At 45.7% G+C, this 4456-nt stretch overlaps 1 protein-coding gene across 1 annotated transcript; it reads left to right on the forward strand.

Annotated features, from left to right (window-relative positions):
* Positions 1-1412: 1412 nt before the first annotated feature.
* On the forward strand, positions 1413-4148 carry LOC123161619 (hydroquinone glucosyltransferase). The gene is made up of 2 exons (XM_044579433.1): positions 1413-2927; positions 3866-4148. The coding sequence occupies exons 1-2, from the start codon at positions 1493-1495 to the stop codon at positions 3901-3903; spliced, it is 1473 nt and encodes a 490-aa protein (XP_044435368.1). The 5' UTR covers positions 1413-1492; the 3' UTR covers positions 3904-4148.
* The last annotated feature ends 308 nt before the right edge of the window (positions 4149-4456 follow it).

Consider the following 4456-nt stretch of genomic DNA (forward strand, 5'->3'; position numbering starts at 1 on the left):
GAATGACAATATATACGGTATTAATTCACTAAAAAGGTTTAAAAAGCTGGCTTCTCCTGATATATGCGTGCATGTACTGTCGAAGGACACTGCCCATGAGTCCATAAAGCTTCACATTTTTATAGATGCATGAGCCTTAAAAGAAAGTCCATGTGAAGATGTTTCAAGTTTAATTCGGCATATGTTTGTGCTTGCTGGAACGTTGGGCGTCATGTAAATAATAATATTGGTATGTAAAACAAGGCAAGATGTGCTTATTTCCTTGTAAGGCACGACATACGTTCGTATTCACTCTATATCTCATATGTCTCATTTTGTGGGTTCATGCTTTACAAGATTCCATTGCGTCAAAAGAAAAATCTCTCCTGGCAACTAAATTAATTAAGGCTGGGGTTTAATGACTTGCAAGCCTTCACATCCATACAAACATGGTGAAGAAATCCATAGTACTGTGCTGGAAATACTCACACCTATATCACTTGTCAATTTATGATATGTGTCAAAAATGTGTGGAGGAAGCGTGTGCAGAACAGTAAACGTCGTTGTTATCTCTATTAAGTCTTGGAAAGCTAAAGATACGAGAGGTTGATGGTGCACCATCCGTGTATATCCATTAAGTCCTGAGTAGATAGTGGCACGAGAGGATGTGGAAATAATAAAACTGATAGTAGTGTTCTAAGCAAAGAAACAAATGATTTATTTGCGGAAAATTGAGTGGAAGGAAATGTGTGCAAAATAGTGTTTGTCGTTGTATGGTGTCTTGAGTAGATATAACGAGAGGGTGGATGTGCACCTCATTCAGCTTGCAGCATCGCGCCAATACGAGCATCTCAACACTAATTACTCTCCACCCCCTGATTTTTATGGGGTTAAGCCTGCCTCACTAATTAATCTCCAATCAAAGACTTATGTCGAGTCAAACATTATAAACTTTGACCAAATTTGTATAAAAAATATGAACATCTACAATATCAAATATACATAATATGAAGCTACATTCCATAATGAATATAAAGATATTCCTTTGGCAATATAAATGTTAATATTTTTTTCTATAAATTTGGTCAAACTAGAGATACTTTCACTTGAGACAAAAGTTATACGCAGACTAAAAAGAACGAAGCGAGTATTACAATTCGTTGATTCCGTATTATAGAGTCCGTGCGTGTAGTATAGCCGGGATGAACACCTAGATTGCAGATCTCGACAATGGGATTGCCGGAGAAGTTATGGGCGGTGAAGAGGTTTGTAGACGCTAGGATAGGCCCCATGCATGGAGCACATAGTACGTGTCAGACCGCGTGTGGTGGCCGGGCCGACAGGCACAGTACAACCACCAGACTGGAAACATTTACCTCACGCTTTTATTTTCCGTAGTACGATCCTTCTGCTTATAAGCATACAGTATGCGTACGTGTTTGCTGCCGAATAAACGCTAGGGGACACACTAGCTAACACGGTCTCACGTATTAACTAGCTCGTTGTGCTGGTCATGGCCGCGGCGCCGCACGTCGTCATCCTCACGAGCTCCGGCTTGGGCCACGTCCTCCCGGTTTCCGAGCTGGCGAAGCGCCTCGCCGTGCACCACGGCTTCACCGTCACAATCGTCACTTACGCCAGCCTGTCCACGCCCGGCCACTCCTCGCCGCTCGCCTCCCTCCCGCCGGGCGTCTCCGTCGCCGCGCTCCCGGAGGTGTCCATCGACGACCTCCCCGCCAACGCGCACTTGGTGACTCGCATCCTCACCGTCATCAGTCGCGCCCTGCCAGCGCTACGCGACCTACTACGCTCCCTCCTCGACCTCCCAGCGGGGATCACCGCCTTGGTGACCGACATGCTTTGCCCCGCCGCGCTCGCCGTCGGCAAGGAGATGGGTCTGCCTGGGTACGTCTTCTACACCTCTAGCCTCATGTCTCTGTTATCGTTTCTCTACATCCCGGAGCTCGCCAGGACCACCACCTGCGAGTGTCGCGACCTCCCGGAGCCCGTGCTGCTCCCCGGGTGCGTGCCGCTACACGGCGCCGATCTCCTCGAGCCCCTCCAGAACCGCTCCGACCCCGTGTACCGGCTCATGATCGAGCTCGGGCGGAACTACCTCCTCGCGGAAGGCTTCATCATCAACACCATGGACGCGTTGGAGCACGAGACGCTGCTGGCGTTCAAAGAGCTTTCTGACAAGGGCGTCTACCCGCCAGCGTATGCTGTGGGTCCATTCACCCGGCGGCGGTGCCCCGACTCCAACGAGGCTAAGCACAGCTGCTTACGGTGGCTGGACAACCAGCCGGATGGCTCGGTCTTGTACGTGTCCTTCGGCAGCGGCGGCACGCTGTCCACGGCGCAGACGGCCGAGCTGGCGGCTGGGCTAGAGACGAGCGGACAGAGGTTCCTCTGGGTGGTGCACCACCCCAACGACAAGGACAGCAGCGCGGCCTACCTCGGCACTGCCGCTACCGACACCGACCCGCTGAGCTATCTGCCGGACGGGTTCGTCGAGAGGATGAACGGTACAGGGCTCCTTGTGCCACTGTGGGCGCCACAGGTGGAGATCCTTAACCACGTCGCCATGGGAGGGTTCATGTCTCATGGCGGATGGAACTCCACGCTGGAGACCGTGGCGGCAGGCGTGCCGATGGTGGCGTGGCCGCTCTACGCAGAGCAGAGGATGAACGCAGTGATGCTGTCATCGGATCGGGTGGGCCTGGCTTTGTGGGAGAGGCCTCCCCTCGGTAAGGACGGAGCGGTTGTCGCGCTGGAGGAGGTGGCGGTGCTGGTCAGAGAGCTTATGGAAGGGGAGAAGGGTGCCGCGGCGCGGAAAAAGGCCGGTCACCTCCGGGATGAGGCCAAGATTGCTTCGGCGCCGGGCGGGCCGCAGGATCGAGCTCTCGCGATAGTGGCTGACATGGTATCCTTGCATCGGAGGAGCCACGGTAAGTAAAGAGGAAGCTCCCTAAAAGAACTGAGTAAGAGGCATGGTAGCTGAAGTTTTTTCTTCATTCATGTTGTATCGATTGCTATATCTGTATTTTACATTTAAATATAGAATAATACATTTTCCTTTGAAGATATTATTATTACATATTGTAAATTTGGAAGCAATTTTAAAATTATTCTAAGGTAAAAGAAGTAGGAGGATCTAAAATACTTGTGTCATAAACTCGTAGCAATTGAAATGATTAACGACAATGATCAGGTGGGTAATCAAATCTAAGCCAATAATGACAGGGTTTTTAGATAGATCTTTTTATATTATCGACCTACGTATTTCAATATTTGCCATGTGCTCTTACTATATCAGGAAAATCAAAATGCAAAAATAGCAAATTTGATTATGCTCTAGATGTTCAGATTACATGTGAGACCATAGGTGAAATAGGCTAACACAATAGCAGAAGAATTGAAAAAGCCATCTAGAAAAATAATATAAATAGTGGATTTGAATTCTTCATATTTACTGGAAAAGAAGAAAGTAGAAACTCACCTCCCATTGGTGCGGCACAAAAGGAGAGGAACCAAGGGTGATTGAGCACAATATAATCCTTTCCAACTACATCTGCATATATCAACAATATAATCAAAGTATAAAGTACAGGTAATGCTACTCCAACTATCCATGTACGGTCAAAATCTACTATCACTTTATTTCATTTTTATTTTGCGAGTAAAATATTATCGCTTTATTAAATATATAGGAAAACAAACCACATAAGTTTCGTGGTAGTATCACCGACTTTTATAATTATCATATGGACATCCAAATGCTCTCCTTTTAATTGTCAAATTATTTGCTTATTGCCAATTTTTTAACCTTGAAAATGTGAATAAAACCATATTATCCTAATTTAGAATTTTATCATTACCTTGACAGAAATGAAGATAGTGTGGCAAAATTTCAACCCAAAATAGCCCAATGAATATCGTCGTTAAAATATTATGCATTGAAGGCATGTAGCAATCGACAATATCAATTTAATAGCCCCATGAACGGATGAGGATCGTTTGGCTCTCTGGTGCACCATCAACCGAAATTGGTACCACTATTGATTACTATGAGATGGCAATAATCAAGTTCACTTTTGTAGTGCAGACATGTAACTACTCCTGCTATAATACACTGCATTATTGCATAATAGTACAAGCACATGCAGCTAGTTAATGCGCCTGAAATGAATGATACATGCAGCTAGCTAGTTAATGCACTTTTACACGATCTAGTTACATTACACAATGTGATCTTTTCTACAGTCTTTTTGAATTTCTGAACATTTGTTGGCTGCAAACTATGACGCACATACGATGGTTTCGGTATAATCATGAGAATGTTCTCAGTGTAATTTTGTATGAGAGAAACTCTTAGGGTAATCGTTGGAGTGCTACCTTTTGAGGCAATTGATTTCCATAAAAATATCATAATTTTTTTAACTTAACACTTGGCAAGGGAGTCGGGGGTGTGTTGGTA

The sequence above is a fragment of the Triticum aestivum genome, chromosome 7B (assembly GCF_018294505.1).
Source record: "Triticum aestivum cultivar Chinese Spring chromosome 7B, IWGSC CS RefSeq v2.1, whole genome shotgun sequence".
Lineage (NCBI taxonomy): Eukaryota > Viridiplantae > Streptophyta > Magnoliopsida > Poales > Poaceae > Triticum > Triticum aestivum.